The sequence below is a fragment of the Mastomys coucha genome, unplaced genomic scaffold, assembly GCF_008632895.1.
Source record: "Mastomys coucha isolate ucsf_1 unplaced genomic scaffold, UCSF_Mcou_1 pScaffold5, whole genome shotgun sequence".
Taxonomy (NCBI): Eukaryota; Metazoa; Chordata; class Mammalia; order Rodentia; family Muridae; genus Mastomys; species Mastomys coucha.
The window spans coordinates 82,446,889-82,465,980 of NW_022196911.1; the positions used below are offsets into that span (position 1 = coordinate 82,446,889).

The following is a 19,092-nucleotide window of genomic DNA, read 5'->3' on the forward strand; positions in this document are numbered from 1 at the left end:
AAAAAAAAAAAAACCCCACAGCAGACCCTCCCCAAGACCATTATGGAAGATGTCACATGTACTTAAAAAGTTTCAACATGGGATTGAGTTAATTATCACCAGAAATTTTTTTCACAATTTATGCTGTACTTAAATATATCTAAAGGAAACTAACTGAGGTCAGATTCTCAAAGTTTAAACTCACACAGACGACTGAGCTGTGCTGAGCTGAACTACCTCATCTTATGTGGATTGACAACTGAGCTGTGCTGAGCTGAACTACCTCATCTTATGTGGACTGACGACTGAGCTGTGCTGAGCTGAACTACCTCATCTTATGTGGACTGACGACTGAGCTGTGCTGAGCTGAACTACCTCATCTTATGTGGATTGACGACTGAGCTGTGCTGAGCTGAACTACCTCATCTTATGTGGATTGACGACTGAGCTGTGCTGAGCTGAACTACCTCATCTTATGTGGACTGACATGTTGGCCACTGGGGTTGTAGAGACCCCCTTACTTAAGGATTAAAAAGTTGTTACAAATCACAAAGGAAATGGTAAATTAAAAATAAACTGTCCAGAGTTATTGGAATAGCTTGTATTAAGAACAAACCAAAAGGGCTCTGCTTTGCCTTTAGGCCCTAGTTTCTTTCTTTTTTTTAATTTGTTGAAGTTCACATGTAATTTTAACAATTTATATACAAATACAATACACACAGATATACAAAAAACTTCCCATAGAAACATTTATATATAATTAATTCAATAGTTTCATAAGCTCAATGGTTGTATCTCCATGATTGTGACTTAGTATTTAATAGATGTAACACTGAGTGCAGTGAGAAAGATAACTTCCTCGCAATTGTTCTTAAAAAACAAGGGGCTAGAGAGATGAATCAGGATGTGTTGCTCTTGCATAGGATCTGGGTTCAGTTCTTAGTACCCATAAGACAGCTCACAACTGTCTGTAACTCAAGTTCCTCCACAGGCACCAGGCAAGCACATGATGCAGATATACAAAATACTCATATACATTGAAAGTTAAAGCTGAGAAAATTCTAATTACATTCCACTAAAGTAGCACACTGATCAAGGGTAAAAATGCTCATTAATAGAAACAAAGATTTTACTTTTCTTTTACATTAATTCTGTAATAAGCTTTACTGTTACAATACTACTACTACTAGTATTAATGTTGTTATTATTACTATTATTATTGTTATTGTATGTGTCTGTGCAAGTGAGTGTTGGTGTGCTATGGGACAGGTGTAGAAGTCAGAAAACAGCTTATCTGAGGATTCAGAGTTAGGTCCTCAAGGCTGTTCAGAAAGTACTTTATTCAATCATCTTTCCAGTCCTCAAATTTCTTTATACTAAATTTGATGCAATTTAAAAAGGGCTCATTTGAATTCTTTTTAATGTTCAATAGAATTTGCTATGAAGGCTGCTTTCCAGATGATTTTAGGTTGGTTATCTACTACAAATGAATCTCTTCATTTTGTTTTTCCAAGAAATATTAGATGGTAGGTCTATATAAGAACAGGAAGATAGGGTGGTGGTGGCCCACATCTTTAATCCCAGCACTTAGGAGGCAGAAGCAGGTGGATCTGAGTTCAAGAAAAGCCAGGGGACACAGAGAAAGCCTGTCTTGAAAACACACACACACACACACACACACACACACACACACAAAACATAAAAAACAAAAACAAAAAAGAACAGTAAGATATCTTATAATCTTCTTTTTCTCTCTCCTTCAGCTTCTGCATGTGAATGCAATATTACACTACTAAGAATTTAGCAGCTACAGGACCACAGAGATGATTCAGTTAAGCACACAGACTTGCATTTGGATGTCCAGCATTTATGCAAAAAAGCTGAGAAGGATACTTGCGATCCCAGCACTGGGGAGGAAAGGACAAGAGGATCCCTGCGGCTTACTGGCAAGGCAATCTAGCTAAACACGGGTTTATGTAGACCCTGTATCAAAAAATGTGGCGCATGATTGAGGAAGACACCTAATGTTGACATGTGGCCTCCATCTACATGTATACACACAGATATATCTGCACACACACATATACCATAAATACAAACTTAGATCAGTTTAGCAGTTACTAAGAGACAGAGTCAATTACTTCTCTAGTACTTTTATTTCAGATATGAGATAAGCAGATATAATTCTAAAATTCATATATTTTTTAGATGGGGGCCTCCTTATATTGCCCAAGCTAGCTTCAAACTCCCAAAGCTCCTACTATAGTCCCCTAAGTAGCTAGTACCATGTGCCACTGCGTCTAACTTAAAATTCCAAGCTTTAAAGTAAATGTAGAGAAATGATGTACTAAAGATAAACTCCCAAATTATCCTTCAGATCATTTGTTCAGCACTCTCCTATGCCAAGCATTCATGCCTTAACATTAACATTAACATATTGGATTCAGAAGTGAATTTAGTAGCAGACTTGTTTGAAATGATGGAATGAATTCAGCATTGAATATCACTGTGATATCCTTTTTACCCAATGAAGATAAAACTACAAATATGGAATTGCTTTTAACTCCTTACTCAGGAACAAGAAGAGAACAAAAGCAGCAAACCACGTATCCACAGAGTTTAATAAGCACTCATGCTTTTCTCACTCTGACAGGGCCTACCTAAATCCTGTTGTCCTGTCTTCAGTTGCCTACCACTCCCCTAATTCTACCTCAGATTTTTAAAGTCACTTGTAAAAACAGAAAGTTCAACTTTACTTTCTTTTACTTTAATTAGTATTTCACCATGGAAATACTTTAAAAAATTTTTTTGAAAGGGTTATAAAAACACTGTTTCACATGTTATTTTATCAGTTATATTAAATAACAGCATCTAAATAACTATGGATGTGTGGCATGGCCACTTAGAATGTGAGGACACTGTTTCTGTGTTACTGATTAACAGATAAAACTGTCCAAATCCACTTAAAGTCTTTTCTTGTTTTTGTTTTTTATTTTATTTTTTTTAAAGATTTATTTATTTATTTTATGTATATAAGTACGCTGAGCTGTCTTCAGACACACCAGAAAAGAGCATCAAATCCGATTACAGATGGTGTGAGCCACCATGTGGTTGCTGGGATTTGAACTCAGGACCTCTGGAAGAGCAGTCAGTGGTCTTAACCACTGAGCCATCTCTCCAACCCTCTGTCTTGTTATTTTTAAGCTATTGTTATTTCATTTCTTTGTTTGGTGTGTGTGTATGTGCACATAACTGAGCACATAAGAAAGGTCAAAGGACAATTTGCAGGAGTTAGTACTCTTTTTTGCCTATCATGTAGATTTTGAGGATTGAACTCCAGCCATTAGGCTTGGCAATGAGCTCCCTGACTGGCTGAGCCAGCTCACTGTTATGTGTTTTGGAGACAGTGTCTTGTCACAGAGCCTGCACTAACCTCTAACTCATCACCATCCTGCTCCTCAACCTCACAAGTGCTGAGATGATGGGTATGATCTGTTCTAAGCTTTATACACAATGGTATAAACTGAAACGAACTTCATCAATTAAAATAACAATTGCATAAAGCAAAATAGTCATTACTTCAAAATTGAAAAGAGTTTACTTCAGGCACTGGTTTGAGGATCAGAACACTTGAAAACACAGAAGCAGTTAAACACAGAATTTAGAAAGAAGAGTCCACTTCATGTTTGTTCCCTGAAAGAAAACCATGCTTACCAGATAAAGCAGAAAGGTGTGCAATCCTGTTCCAAGGCCAACAGAGGACAAAATCCCCAGGCCTATCCAGTAGGCATACAAAAGAAACTGCTTCTCTATCCGCTGCACATACTGAAAAACAAAAGGGACAAGGTATAAAGTGAACACCTGCCTAGGACCATGCTAGTGCCAACCACCTCGTGATCCTTCAGCTTAGAAGGCTCTCATGAGCTGAGAAACAGTAAAACAACACACTCCTTGAAGAGGTTTCAAACTGTCAGTGTACTACAGCAGAGAGGACAAAAAACAAAAGCAAGGCGAAACACAAAACCAACCCCTCTAAGCATGGGGGCATGGGGGAAACAAAAAACAAACCACAGGGTTAGTAATCACTATTATTTTGTTCTCTTTAATTTCTTGAGACAGGATCTCAGACTGCAGATCTCCTCCTGCTTCTGCTTCCTGAGTGGGGTGATGATCCTTGTGTGCTACCATGCCCAACCCAGTATGGCAATGCTAAGAATAACACCTGAGCCGGGCGGTGTTAGCGCACACCTTTAATCCCAGCACTTGGGAGGCAGAGGCAGGTGGATTTCTGAGTTCAAGGCCAGCCTGGTGTACAGAGTGAGTTCCAGCACAGCCAGGGCTACACAGAGAAACCCTGTCTCGAAAAAACAAAACAAAACAAAACAAAAAAAGAATAACACCTGAAAGTGATTTAAAAATTAGACATAAGACAGTGTTAAAAGAAAGGGACAGTTATACAATATTTGTAAAGACAAAGCTTTAGGAATACAGAAGACACAGTGGTCAAGAAAGGGGGCAATGATCCAGGTATGGTGGTGCAAGCCTTTAAACTCCGGAGGAAGGAAGGGGAATCTCTGAGTTTCAGGAAGAGTACGTGCTATGTAGAGAACCTGTCCCAAAATACCAAGATTGGGGAGCAATCACACATTTTTGTAAATAGAATAAATTCTTGATTTTTAAAGTAAAAAATAAGAATAAAACAATTTTTGTATGCTTAACACCAGGTTGTTTTTCAAACAGGAGTAAAAAATGAAGTCCAGTATAAGAAAGACCCGACTTTTCAAGAAAGTGCTGACTTATTTCTAGACAAATTTCTCAGTGTTAATAAAATAAAAATGCCGGGTGGTGGTGGCATATGCCTTTAATCCCAGCACTTGGGAGGCAGAGGCAGGTGGATTTCTGAGTTTGAGGCCAGCCTGGTCTACAGAGTGAATTCCAGGACAGCTAGGGCTATACAAAGAAACCCTGTCTCAAAAAACCAAAAAACCCCTAAAAACCAAAACCAAACCAAACAAACAAAACAACAACAAAAACCTTCCTTGACATTAGAAGTAAATTACTTTAAAATGATAGCTTTTAAAAAACATTTTCTATTAGACTAGATTAATGCTTCACTATTTTAATGAAAATGTGCTGACAAAATGTTACTTCCTTATTTTCCCATCAGTACTATGACTATTGACTGCAGGGAAACGAATCTACCTTTCACAGACAACATAAAACCTCTCAATTTAGGATGAAATCTGTTTGGACGTATCAGAAAGGTAGACAGTAGACATTATGAAGACACTGTGGTAAAGATGAAAGGATCCATGCTGTTTTGACTAAATACTAAAAAAGCTAGCTTAAATCTTTGAAGGTAAAAAGGTATCCTAAATACCAAAATAACGTTGAATAGCTAGGAGACAGGGCTTGGGTATTTTTAGTGTATGGAATAAGACATTAAGATACCAGCTATCAGTATGCTTAAAATGTTGAAGGTATAAATTCTATGAAACCTGCATTAGTCTCATTCTGAAATGTGTGCTACAGAATGGGAAATGCAGCACCTTACCTGTTGGTGCGCTCCTTCCACATAATACGTAGCTACAAGCACAGCGAGCAGCAGTAAAAAGGACACCACAATGCTTTGACGATGCCACAATCTTAAAAAGAAATGAAAAAAAAGTCACATTAATCTTGCAATTTGTAGAAACAGCCTTTAGGATGTAGGAGAGTCAGTCAAGGTACACAGGGCCACAACTGAGTTATCATACAACCTCACTCTTACTCAGACAGCCTTTCTCCACCACAAAGCCTTATCTTGTTCAAACCTCATCTTTAAATTTGGAGAGGTATTACAGTGCAACAGCAAAAGCGCCCACTTTCAAGCTACAGGCAGAGTTGGCCAATGGGGAGTGCTCTTTTAGCAATACATTTAACTAATCTGATTTGCATTTTTACTTTTAAAAATTGATTATATGATTAAAAATTGTATAATTATATATTAAAAATTATATATTAAAATAAAAATATGATTATTTAAAAATTTTAAATAATCATATATTTGCTTTTCTTTCTTTGTGGAGCTCCTAGAGGGATCAAATGAGCTAAAATTTGTTATAAAATGTTTTATAAATATTAAGTACAACAAAATTGTAAGATAACAGTATAGATTCTTTAAAAGGACACAAAAATAATAGGACGTGAAATTGTTCTCTACCATATTCAAACCAGCTAGGTGCACAGAATTTAAAGACAGGACACATTTTATGGCAGAGCTCTTTTTCCCTGGCTGTCAGTAAAGCAGACTAGGGTATCTACTGCAAACAGGCCTGGTTTCTTTTTAAGATAAAATCAGGGGGGCTGGAGAGATGGCTCAGCTGTTAAGAGCACTGACTGTTCTTCCGAAGGTCCTGAGTCCAAATCCCAGCAACCACATGGTGGCTCACAACCATCCGTAAATAGATCTGATGCCCTCTCTGGTGTGTCTGAAGACAGCTACTTATACATACTTATACATAATAACAAATAAATCTTAAAAAAAAAAAAAGATAAAATCAGGTGGAAACAACCACTACCTTTTTCATGTTTCCCCTAGAAGACAAGAGTAGGCAGTCACCTGCAATAACCTATCAAATAAATAATGTTTCCTCACTCATCTTTCCTTCAAACTGAATATCCCAATCTAGTGCTCTCCATTTGAGGTGGGGTGAGGTGAGGCCACATAGTCTTTATGTAGCCGAGGCTGGTCTTCAAGTATACAGTAGATGGAAATCTTGGAAACTTGGTTCTTGTTTGGTAATGGTTTTGTGCATGAGAGGCAAGCACTCTAACCGAGCTACATCCCCATTCCTCCAATCTAATTCTTTTTAAACTATAGGAAGGAAAACAAATGTTCCTATGATAATGTTCTAAATTTAATTAATCCGTTTTGGTGAAACAGATGGCAGGGAGTAGAAGACGGCTAAAGACTTCTAAAATTAGTAAATATGGTTTATATAAAAAGTAGTAAGAAAGTTCTTTACTTTGAGGTCCATTCCTTCAAAACTATGAGAGTTTCCAGAGAGAAATACTGCAAGGTAATGAGTGGCTGTCTCCACAGGACAATATTCTGTCTTTCTTCCCGATCCCTTTTCTTCTTCTCATGTACTGAAGAGGGGTCTGAAAAACAACAGCATGGAAGTTAAAGGAGCATTCCTAACATCTGTACCACCATTTTCAAAGAATAAAAATCGACCCACCTTGCTGTCTTGTATCTCTCACAGCATACACATACCTCAAAAGTGTAAATGAGATTTTAACATTGTGATCATGTAAATTTAAGGAGTTCTAAGTACCAAACAGAGATCAGCCTTCTGTAGAGGAGGCAATCTAGAGAACAAAATTCTAGTCTCTGAAATCTTAACAGAAGAACAGGATTGCAGTAGGCCCTGTTCTGAAGCCCCAGCGGCTTCTCACTGCTCACTGCCTGTGTAGCTTTGCCTATTTCTTTCCACTCCATCAGTCCCGACTTTGCAGAGTATTCTTAGTTATCACAGAGAAGGACGGCATAATGCATAATGCATGATGCTTAGAAAGAAAGTGTCATACATGTCCCAGGCAACCATTCACAGCAAGCCCAATAATCCTGAGAAATGGGAACTGGTCTAAATAGTCAGATATAAAATGAACTGTCATGGTTGCCGCTCCTTTTTGGTGCTGAGGACTGAATCCAGGATTTCATGCATGCTGTCCATGTCCTCTGTGCACTGGCCCTACATCTATTATTTTCCCATCAGTATTATTGAGGCAACAAAAACAAACTCTGCAAAAACAAAACAAAACACACACACACACACACACACACACACACACACACACACACAAATCATGTAATTCCTTTCGTAGCATGTATCCTACACAAAATGACAAGCTTGGCCTATAAAGTGAGTTCTAGAACTAGGGCTGTTGCAGAGAAACCCAATCTCAAAATGCACCCTCTCCCCTGGAAAGGAACAGAATCCAGCAGTTGTATTTGGACTCAAACTACAAAACTGGGGAATGGGCTGGGCAGTGGTGGCACACGCCTTTAATCCCAGCACTTGTGAGGCAGAGGCAAGTGGATTTCTGAGTTCGAGGCCAGCCTGGTCTACAGAGTGAGTTCCAGGACAGACAGGGATACACAGAGAAACCCTGTCATAAAAAAAAAAACCAAAAAAAAAAAAAAAAAACACCCCAAAAAGGAAAAAATCCAAATTTGGGGAATGATACGTGTAGGTTAGGTATTTCTTCTGCAATCTGTTTTTTTGTTTGTTTTGAGATAGGGTGTCAGCCGGGTGGTGGTGGCTCACACCTTTAATCCCAGCACTTGGGAGGCAGAAGCAGGCGGATTTCTGAGTTCGAGGCTAGCATGGGCTATACAGAGAAACTCTGTCTTGAAAAACCAAAAAAAAAAAAAAAAGAGTTAGGGTGTCAGTACATAGCCCTGGCTGTCCTAGAATTCACTATGTAGAACAGAACAGGCTGGTGTGGAACTATGGATATCTGCCTGCCTGTGCCTCCATCTCAAAATGCAGAGGCAAATTACTTGGTCAGTGTAAAGATTAAGTGAAGAAATTCCTGTAAAGCTCCAGAAGAATAACACTAATCAAATGCCCAGGGAAAGTTTGTTGTTAGAGCAGCCACATGATCCTTACCTGTGAAACTTCCATTATGCTGTTCCTTACTCATTGCTACACGTCTCTGGTCACAATTTTTTCCATTCTCTGCCATTTCATAGATCAGTAACTCTGGAGGAGCTAATATAGAAAATAAAGCCCAGCAATACATTAGATTCTTCTGCTTTGCCCCAGAGACTAAAGCAGAATACAGGAGTAACATGGCATATATCCCCAATGCTAATTGTATGATATGTTAACACTATTTTCTCTTTTATAGCAAAGAATTTTATAAACAATTTATATAATCCCACACAAAACTTGTAATAAGAATGAATAAATAAATAAACAAACCACTAAGTAAGCTTGTGGTTATAAATCTTTTCTAAATAGTTATTCTAGGGCTGGAGAGATGGCTCAGTGGTTAAGAGCATTGGCTGCTCTTCCAGAGGACCTGGGTTCAATTCCTAGTACCTACATGGCAGTTTACAACTGTCCTTAACCAGTTCCAGAAGAGCTGGTACCTTCATATAGACTTACATGCAGCCAATACACCAATGCACATGAAATTAGAAAAAAAAAAAGTATTCTAGTGTTTTGGGTTTTTCTTTTTTCCAGATTAAAATTTGGGAGCACTATTCACAGAATAAAGGTATCAAGAACTAGTACCTTCAAATATTGATAGCATATAGATTTAATATCTAATTTATAAATTAATGTCATATATTACTTAAAGTTATCACATCTTTTTCTCCTTTTCTTTTATAGTCATGTTAACATTATTAGAAAATAAATTCATTATATCAACTCAAATGTCACAGACCCAAGACTACAGGTCAACTTTATGTAGGACTTGAATGGTAATGGGTACAGAAGATAAGATTTTCAAGTTTAAAATATACTGGGCTAGAGATATAGCCAGATGGTAGTAGAATGCTTGCTTAGCATGCACAAAGCCGAGGGTTTAATCTCTAAGCACCAACTAGCAGAAGTGGCATACAATCATCATCCTAGCATGTGAGACACAGAGGTGGAAGGATTGGAAGTTTAAGGCCTGTCTGGGCTAAATGATAGTCTATCTCAAAAGGGAGAGAAGTGTATTTTCAAATAATGAAATATTATTGAATATTTCAATATTCACCCATAGAAGAGATAAACAGATGAGAGTGTAACCTGTTTGTAACATCTTGTCACCCACTGATTCTGACTGCTAGGTTGACTGCTGAGTCAGCTACCTAAGGTGATGTCTTTTCTTCCCTCATTACTCTGTGTATGTTTCTTTCAAAGATGCATGCTTGGTGGGTTAAAGAAGATTGTTATTTGTCAGGCAAGGGTAATGGAGTAGTCGTGTGTCTCTGCTAGAACCTCCAAACAAGTTCTCCAAAGATAAGAGCCAGTCATGATACCTCATTCCTGTAATCTCAGAATTTAAGAAACTGCCACAAGATAGAGGCCAACTTGTTCAACAGAATACCGACCTAGCATGGACTACAATATAAGACTGCTTCAAAAACAGAGGCTAGGGAGACAGTTCAGTTGGTGATGTGCTAACCACACAAGCATAAGGACCTGAGTTTGATCCCTAGCACCCAAGTAAAAGTCCAGGTGTGGGGGAGTGTGACCACAGCACTGCCAAGGTGAAACAAGCAGACTCCTAGGACTTGCTAGCCAGCCAGCCTAGTCTACTTATTGAGTCCCAGGTCTCAGTGACTTTATTTAAAAAAACAAAACAAAACAAAAAAACAAGGTACGGGGGCTGGAGAGATGGCTCAGTGGTGAAGAGCACTGACTGCTCTTCCAGAGGTCCTGAGTTCCCCAGCAGCCACATGGTGGTTCACAACCATCTGTAATGATATCCAATGTCCTCTTCTGCTGTGTGTGAAGACAGCTACAGTGTACTCACATACATAAAACACATAAAACAAATAAATCTTTAAAAAAAAAAAAAAAAGAGGTACAAAGGAACTAAGGAACAATGCTCAAGGTGACCTCTGGCCTCCACTTGCTCACACCCACACTCACACACACCCCCACACAAGATCAAAAAGAAGGTGATCACTGGCTGGCCAGGGGCAGGACATTTATATAAAAGAGTTTGTGTGTGCACATGTATTTGCATAAAACTAACCCTAAAAGCTAAGACATCCAAATGGTAGGAGGTTCATGAAACAATGAACTAAACCAGAAAATAAACCTCATGCTTCCTTATCAGTGATACCACTGTGGTTAACTCTACTAGTCTGTAACAGGCCCCGAGGTGAGGTTACAAATATGAGTAAGATAAAGCTCCTCTTCAGGAGAGTCTGGCAGAAAACCAAACAAATACACGAGATCAATTACAACACAGCAGAGTGAAGCTGGGGTTTTAAGGAGCTTAGATTAAAAATGACAGTGTGTAATTTAGAAAGTGAAAATAGAGTTTAGAGTTCAATGGAACTCAGTTTAAATTTAACCTTCATTAGGAACTTGGAACAGGTCTTAAATCTCTACAAACAAATTTAATTTTGTTGCTGTTTTGAGGCAGGGTCTCATTAGATAGTGCAAGGTGGCCTCCAACTCATTAAGTAGCATAGGCTGGACTTGAACTCCACAACAGTATCTTTTTACTTCAGTTTCCTAAGTGTTAAGAGTACTGGTTGCTTTTATTTGTAAAATAGGGACAACATGGGTTATCAACAGGTACAAAAAAATTTAAGGTGATCTATATAACATACAAATACATATAACCTCATCTTTGTTAGGGTGGATGGGTGTGTGCACAGGCCAGAGGTAGACATCAGCTTGTCTTCCCCCATAGCTCTCCACCGTATTTTCTTGAGCCAGGACCTGGAGTTCGTTGGTGCAGCTAGCCTGGCTGGCCAACTCCAGAGATCAGTTTGTCTTAGTGCTCACCAGCACTAGACATGCCTAGCTCTTATTATACGGGTGCTCGGGATCTCAACTCCTATCCTCATGGCTGCATTGCAGGCACTTTACCTGCCATCATCATCTCACTAGCTCCTGCCATATCTTTCATATGAATCCAATATATATTACCTAACACAATGAAGATGAGCTGGAGTATTATGGAAGCTCAAAGCACAATACATTCCAAGTTTGGTTTTATAAATTTATGTCAAATTTCTGTGAATATATTGTCAAACAAACAACATAGCACATATCATTACTATAAAAGAATGACAAAGTTTTTTGTGAAAACATAAAATCAGGGGCTGGAGAGATGGCTCAGTGGTTAAAAGCACTAACTGCTCTTCCAGAGGTCATGAGTTCAATTCTCAGCAAACACCTGGTGGCTTCTCCATGCCCTCTTCTGGTGTGTCTGAAAACAGCTACAGTGTATTCATTTTAAAAAGTAGATAAATAAATAAATAAATAAATCTTTTTAAAAAGTGAAAATATAATATCAGAGCATCAAAATAGCTTATAAAGTGGAGGTCTAATATTAGCAAAGTACTGAGGGTGTCTGAAATAGCACTGTCTACAGAAATGAAGGATTTTCTTCTTTCTTTCTATTTATCTATTTCTTTTCTTTTTTTTTCTTTTTTTGGTTCTTTTCGAGACAGGATTTCTCTGTGTAGCCTTGGCTGTCCTGGATCTCACTCCGTAGACCAGGCTGGCCTCAGAAATCTGCCTGCCTCTGTCTTGCCTCCCAAGTGCTGAGATTAAAGGCGTGCGCCACCACCGCCCGGCTATCTATTTATTTTCAAAGACAGTGTTTCTCTATGTAGCCCTGGCTATCCTGGAACTTATTCTGTAGACCAGGCTAGCCTTGAACTCACAGAGACACTTCTGCCTCTGCCCAAGTGCTAGGTCTAAAGGTGTGCACTACCACTGCCCAGCCCGTCTAGTTCCTTTTTTTTTTTTTTTTAAGATTTATTTATTTATTTTATGTGTATGAGTACACTGTAGCTGTACAGATGGCCATGAGTCATGTGGCTGCTGGGAATTGAACTCAGGACCTCTGCTTGCTCCGGCCCACGCCCCACTCGCTCCGGCATAATACAGTAATACACTGTAGCTGCCTTCAGACACACCAGAAGAAGTTAGAACTCATTACGGATGGTTGTGTACCTGCTGAGCCATCTCGCCAGCCCCCTCACCCCCCCCCCCCCCCCCCCCCCGTCTAGTTACTTAACTTGAAGCTCTACATAAGTATACATCCATATATATCACAACAAGTAAAATTTGATCAATTTGTGGGGAAAAGAACAGAGCATAAACTGGGAATGGAAATGCACACTTAAATACCTACACTTGAGAGGCAGAGCAGCAGAACTGCCACACATGTGGGACCAGGCTAGACTATATACTGAGTTCCAGTCAGTGTTGAGATCCTGAAACCATGCATAACCTCGAGCATGCATGCACTTGTGCTCACATGAATTATGAAGCAAACTTTCCATCACTACCCATTCCTACAAAACCATTTGGCTAATCAAACTAATTTCCCCTATTTATTATTCTTTCCTATAGCATTATCTTGAATAGACAAGAGTTTTATTCAAAACAACCTAGGTCCATTTGAGGCAGAATCTAATAATAATGGTATTGTGGAATTAAAGGTTTTGTTTTTAAAATACTATAACAGAGATTATTTCAGCAAATAGTCTGTTCTTATACAATATACTAAAAAAATCTTTCTAACATTTCTTTCTCAAAAACAGCCTCTATAATAAAACATAAAATAATTTGGATTTTATTTGTTAGAAATAACCAAGAAAAGTTAGTTTTGTTTAGTCAGTCTAGTTCTTCACATAAGAAACAAACTCAGTTTTAACAAGTTTTTAGCTGGGCAGTGGTGGCGCACGCCTTTGAATCCCAGCACTTGGGAGGCAGAGGCAGGCGGATTTCTGAGTTTGAGGCCAGCCTGGTCTACAGAGTGAGTTCCAGGACACCCAGGGCTACACTGAGAAACCCTGTCTCGAAAAACCAAAACCAAGCCAAAACAAAACAAAACAAAAAAAACCTTCAAGTTTTTAAAAACCTGTATTATTTCCCAAAGAAGAAATTATAATATAAAGGTGAAGAAAAATATAAACTAAGAAAAACGGCTTCTGTACAGTTAAATTATAAACTCATCAGAACCTCTTGGAAGTTAAGGATATGGCTCAGTGGTAAAGCAGTGGCCTTAATATATCCAAGGCCTTGAGTTTGAGAGCCAGGGCCACAAGCAAACAAAACAAACCCTCATTTTGCATTTTGACCATTTCCAAGATGGTAGTGTGGTGATACACACCCATAAACCCAACACTTGTGTGATTGAAGCAGGAGACTGAAGACATTCCCCACTATGTACTCAGATCTTGTCAATAGAATTTAATTCCTAATTTAGAACATAATTTTTTGCCACACACATTGTAGAACTCTGCAAAGCTGCCATGTCTCCAAGACCACTCTGTAATCTTAAGGTGAGTCAGAATAACTAGACACAGCTGGAATAATAAAAATACAACAGAACAGCCACTTTAAGTTCACTCTGTAAACATCTATCAAGTGTTCACTGGTGCTAGTTATTATCTGAGATGCCAAACCCCAGCCTTTCAACTAATACTCATCATTTTCTTAGCTATCAGCTTAGTTTTTTTGTGGCACTCCTGGGAATGATCATCGTACACCATGCACGTGAGACAAACACTTCCACTGACCTACAGCCTTAGCCCTTAATTTTGTACACAAAAACAGAGGGACAACCCTGTTTTTGAGTGCTACTAAACCTACTAAACATACTTCCACCCACTTAAGCCATCAAAGACCTGTGGGGAACACAAATTCCACACTAACCCCTTTCACCTTTTGGGGGACTTAGCTCTCTTAGTTGTCTCTGTGTGACCAACCTTGGCTTCTTTATCTCTGTCCTAGACACTGTCCATTTCCCCGGCAGCAAATCTCTACTCCACTGCAGTGAGCCTTCTGACTTCACTTCTGACTCCAGGAAATCAAGAACAATAGTATCTTACTGAGCCTCTTACCTAGCTGGGGGCAGGAAATCACTTTCTCCTTGCAGGGTCTGGTTTCCTCCCCACTCTGCATACTCTGCTGACAGATCTTTTTGCTTCTACTCTATTCAATGCCTCCTCCCAAGTTCCTTTTTGCATTCTCTTCACACTCTCTCCCTAATGATGTCATCTAGTCACTCGGCCTTAAATGCCCTCTACATAGTGACAATTCTTTTCCTCTCAAAAGTAGAATGTTCTGCATGACAGTGCCTTATGAATATTCTGTAAGAATAATTAGATCACAGAAGGATTTAAGTATTCAAGTCTAACGGACTCCAATAATGCACACACTGGCAGGCAGAAGTCAAGTGACTCAGGTAATGTCACAGAACAAGTTACAGCAAACCTAAGAGCAGTAATCAGATAAAACATGGCCTGCAATAGCAATACGGAGTATGCTGACCTATTGGCAAGACACTTTCCTTTAAACTAGATTATTTCTTGGAGAATTTTGAAAGAAACGATCTCTATGTATTTCTGTTTGTATTAGAAAAGCAGTATTTTGGTTTATAAGGCTGGTTAGAATAATTCTAACCCCTACAGGCCATTCAGCGGTATGTTTATTAACTCAATTTTTTTCTTTTCTTTCTTCTTTTCTTTCCTTCCTTCCTTCCCTTCTTCTCCTCTTCCTTCTCCTTTTTTAAAGATATATTATGTATACGAGTGCTATGTCTTCAGACATCCAGAAGAGAACCATCCCATTACAGATGGTTGTGAGCCACCATGTGACTGCTAGGATCTGAACTCAGGACCTCTGGAAGAGCAACCAGTGCTCTTAACCTCTGAGCCATCTTTCCAGCCCTGTTTGCTTGTTTGTTTGTTTTGTTTTTTTATATATGCTTTCTCTGTGTAGCCCTAGCTCTCCTGGAACTCCCTCTGTAGATGAGGCTGGTTTTGAACTCACATAGACCTGCCTCTGCTTCGACTAAATCAGTGAGCCACGGAATCAAGCTTCAAATTTCTAAACTACAGAGCCAAGGCTCAGCCCCTGTTTTAGATGCCCTCAGAGGACACTGTATCTATCTACCTGCCTTTTATCTTTGCCACTGTGTTTGCAAGCTTAGGTGGATACCAATCTATAGTCTACACAGCCTGTTAATATCACTTATCATCTCACTTGTTAGAGGCACAGGGAGGTTTGTTCCTCAAAGTTTCCAATATGTTCTGATTAAGTTGATGTCATATTAGGAGAAGAATTATTTACATTATGTATTCCATGACTATTTCCCAAGACAGAACTTAGTTATAGCCTACCCCATTTCTGCTTTCCTTCTCAGCTTAAAATGGTGTAAACTTTTTATAGCCAGGAAAGAAAAAAAAAAAAAATCTTAGCATTTTCACTTAAGTCTCTCCTAAATTTTTCTTTAATAAAAAAACTTATGCACATGGATGTTTTGCCTGTATGTGCATCTATGCATCAGATGTATGGAGTGCCTATGGAGGCCAGAAGAGTTAGTTACATGCCCTGAAACTGGAGTTACAAATGGTTAATGAACCACTATGTTGGTGCTGGGAATTGAACTGGGGTCCTCTGCAAGAACAGTCAGTGAGTGCTCTTAACAGCTGATTCATTCTAGCCCATAGTTTTTTCTCTTTCTTTTAAAGTGTTTCTTTGGGTAATTTAAGCTTTTGCATTTGAACCTATCTGTATAACACGCCCATCTTAATTTTCATTGCGTCTTTAAATGTTTTTGTTTTGCCTTAGGGGATTGTCTGTAAGGTAGTTTTGCTATTTCAAGAGGAAGTATATAGATCTAGGCACACTGATTTATCCTAGCTTTAGAAAAGCTAAGGCCATGAGATACATAACGAATTCTAGGCCAATATGTGCTAGTGTGAGATCCTATCTCAACAAAACAAAACAAGGCAAAACACATGATGACACAAACATGTAATCTCAGCACTCAGGAGGCAAAGCCTGGGGAAACCTCACAAGTTTCAGGCTAGCCAGAGCCAGAACATGTCACAAAAAAGCAAAAAACAAAACAAAAAAACCCAACAATAATCAAATTACCTAGGGAGATTACATTTAAGTGCCTGGCATAATGACTTGGCAGATAGGAGCACTATTCCTCCATGCCCTCTTCTTTTCCAATAATAATAACAACAACAACAACAACAACAACAACAACAAAATTTCATGTGTATAGTTGTTTTGCCAACACGTATCTAAGGAGACTGAAGAGGGCACTGAGTCTCCTGGAACCAGAATTGCAGGTAGTTGTGTGCTACCATGTGGGTTCTGGGAACCAAACCTGATCCTCTGGAAGGACAAGTGCTCCTAACTGTGGAGCCAAGGCTCCAGCCCCTCCCCTTCCTTTTCTTGAAGGTAAATCACATGAGTACTACCCTCCATATTCCCTTAAAGGCATTTGCCTTCTACAATTTTCTACACTATACACAAGCCTACATAACTTGTTCTCACAACATAAGTAACAGAAGCACCCACAGAATCAGAACTCTTAGTTTGTTCTTCAATCCCCCCACAACCTAAACATTTTGAAATGCACTAAAAAAGACAACCTATTCAAAGCCATTTGAGGAAGAGGGGCAGTGGTGGTGCACCCCTTTAATCCCAGCACTTGGGAAGCAGAAGCAAACAGATATTTGTGTTCCAGGCCAGTCTGGTCCACAGATCTGAAGTTACCCTCCACCCCAAATTTATTTGAGGATAAAAGCCTACATGGGGACAGAGAAGGAGGCTGGAGAGATGGCCCAGTAGTTAAGAGCACTGGTGCACTTCCAAAAGATCCAAAGTTCAGTTCCCTGCACTCATATAGCAGCTCACAACTGCTTATAACTTCAGTTCTAGGGAATCCAGTGCTTTCTTCTGGCCTCCATGGGCACCAATCACACATGGTACATAAACATGCATGTAGACCAACAGCCATACACATAAAAAAAAAAAAAATCTAAACTGAGCTGTGATGGTGCACATCTTTAATCCCAGCACTTGGAAGACAAAGGCAGGTAGATCTCTGAGTTCAAAGCCAGTTTGATCTACAAAGTAAGTTTGAGGATAGCCAGAACCACACAGAGAAACTGTGTCTAGAAAAACAAACTTTAGGATAAGATGAAATAACAAGTCACTTTTCACAATTCAATGTTGTAGGATCAATTTTGGATCATTTATCATGAAATACTGTCAAGTTCCTGAATATGGAAGTAAATCCAAAGGATTCTTGCTCTGTTTAAAAGTCTGAAAAGTTAGCAAATATCCAGCATAAATTCTTGACCTTCAGTGTAGCTTTCTTTGCAGTGAGGTCATACAGCATGTTAGTTCTGCTCATAGAGTGAGGCTCCTAAATTAAACTTTATATTCCTTACACTAATTCAATTTGTGGATTTGGTCAGAAGACAGAAATAGAACAGAAACATAATCCAGGATATCAAATAACATTTCAGATATGAGAAATACCTTTAAAGGTTGTGTTTAAAATAAAAGTTTAGTGTTAAAATATGTGCTATTTTTGTCAGTTTCTAGCAGAAATACTTAGGAAGCAGTGCTGTCAGCTCACAAAGGGCCTTTGTAAGCTGTATGTTCAGTGCTAAGACTATAATACTCTATTCATTTTAAACATTAGCCCTATTTATAATACAAAACCAATACAAAACAAAACTATTTAGTTTTGGGTCCTCCAAAGGGGGAAGGAATCCCACCAAGTTGGCATCAATTTAAAAGCAATACCCAGACACAGCATGGCCTTAAATATGTATGGAATATGCTTCCATGTAGGCAAGACGCTTCTCTTCCCTAAAACTAAAGCTTCTCTTCCCTAAAACTAAAGCAAGATGGCTTAGTGGGTACAGGCGCTTGCCACCAAGACTGATGAGCTGAGTTCAATCCCAGGCCCCACAAAGTAAAAGGAGAGAACTGACTCCTGCAAGTTGTCCCATGACTGTCACAGGCATGCTTTGGCATGCATGCACAGAGCCACATACAAATGTGTGTATGGAATAAGACAAACTTTTCAGACAATTGTGTGATGACACAGTAAGATAAAAGTTGCTGGAAAAGTTAACAAGAGAAAGAAAAGTAGAAGCACTAGACCCCTGATTCTCATTTCTTAGCAACACTGTTTTATAATTAAATTAACATCCTTTGAAGTCTGGTGCTAAATGAACCTCAGTTCTTCACTGGAGCCATACAAGGATGTCAATTTAGGTGGCATTCAACCTTTCAGTTACCTTTCTGCTCTCAGAAGTATCTAACCACTTCTAGAATGGCTGCAGATTCCATAAAGCTCGAAAGACTAAGGACCTGCAAAACTGAGCTTTAGAAACTGGATAAGCAATCTAAGGGAGAGGTGTTCCCTGACTCAATGCACACTATCAAAGAAACTATCAGACCACCAGATGGAATAGACAACAGAGAGTGTCACATGGTTATGCCAGATAAAGAATGTCTTTTCTGAAAATACATCATTTGATGGGGAATGCATGGGAACTCCCTTAAATTTTTTAACTCAATTTCTTTCTTTCTTTCTTTCTTTTTTTTT

The 19,092-nt window shown here is 38.9% G+C and overlaps 1 protein-coding gene across 1 annotated transcript in view; it reads right to left on the reverse strand.

Annotated features, from left to right (window-relative positions):
- Vmp1 (vacuole membrane protein 1) overlaps positions 1-19,092 on the reverse strand; it is a 94,484-nt gene that overhangs the window by 67,725 nt on the left and 7,667 nt on the right. The window contains exons 2-5 of the mRNA XM_031355016.1: positions 8,637-8,738; positions 6,987-7,122; positions 5,534-5,624; positions 3,694-3,804 (exon numbers count right to left, since the gene is read on the reverse strand). Coding sequence (XP_031210876.1) covers positions 3,694-3,804; positions 5,534-5,624; positions 6,987-7,122; positions 8,637-8,712 — 414 coding nt within the window. The 5' untranslated portion in view covers positions 8,713-8,738. The remainder of the gene's footprint in view (positions 1-3,693; positions 3,805-5,533; positions 5,625-6,986; positions 7,123-8,636; positions 8,739-19,092) is intronic.